The 304-nt window shown below is 42.1% G+C and overlaps 1 protein-coding gene across 1 annotated transcript in view; it reads left to right on the forward strand.

Annotated features, from left to right (window-relative positions):
- LOC119587080 (kinesin-II 95 kDa subunit-like) overlaps positions 1–304 on the forward strand; it is a gene marked incomplete in the record, with an annotated part of 26,489 nt that overhangs the window by 10,504 nt on the left and 15,681 nt on the right. The window contains 1 exon segment of the mRNA XM_037935831.1: positions 62–224. Within this exon segment, the coding sequence (XP_037791759.1) occupies positions 62–224 (163 nt within the window).

Genomic DNA, 304 nt, shown 5'->3' on the forward strand with positions numbered 1-304 from the left:
TAACAATTGAGCATGAAGGATAATTGTTAATTCTATTGACTAATTGTTGCATATCTTTCAGGTCAACAAACATGAATGTACACAGCTCTCGTTCGCATGCTATATTTATCATTACCATTGAGTGCAGTGATGTGGATGAGAAGGGAAGGGGGCACATCCGCGTGGGTAAACTGAACCTGGTTGACCTGGCTGGGTCAGAGAGACAGTCAAAGACGGGCACAGTGGTAAGTGGAAGCTATTGGCTGGTGCGAAAAATTGTTGACTTGATGGGGTATCAGTATATCTGTATCTGTAAATATAAAGC

Source organism: Penaeus monodon, chromosome 22 (assembly GCF_015228065.2).
Source record: "Penaeus monodon isolate SGIC_2016 chromosome 22, NSTDA_Pmon_1, whole genome shotgun sequence".
NCBI lineage: Eukaryota > Metazoa > Arthropoda > Malacostraca > Decapoda > Penaeidae > Penaeus > Penaeus monodon.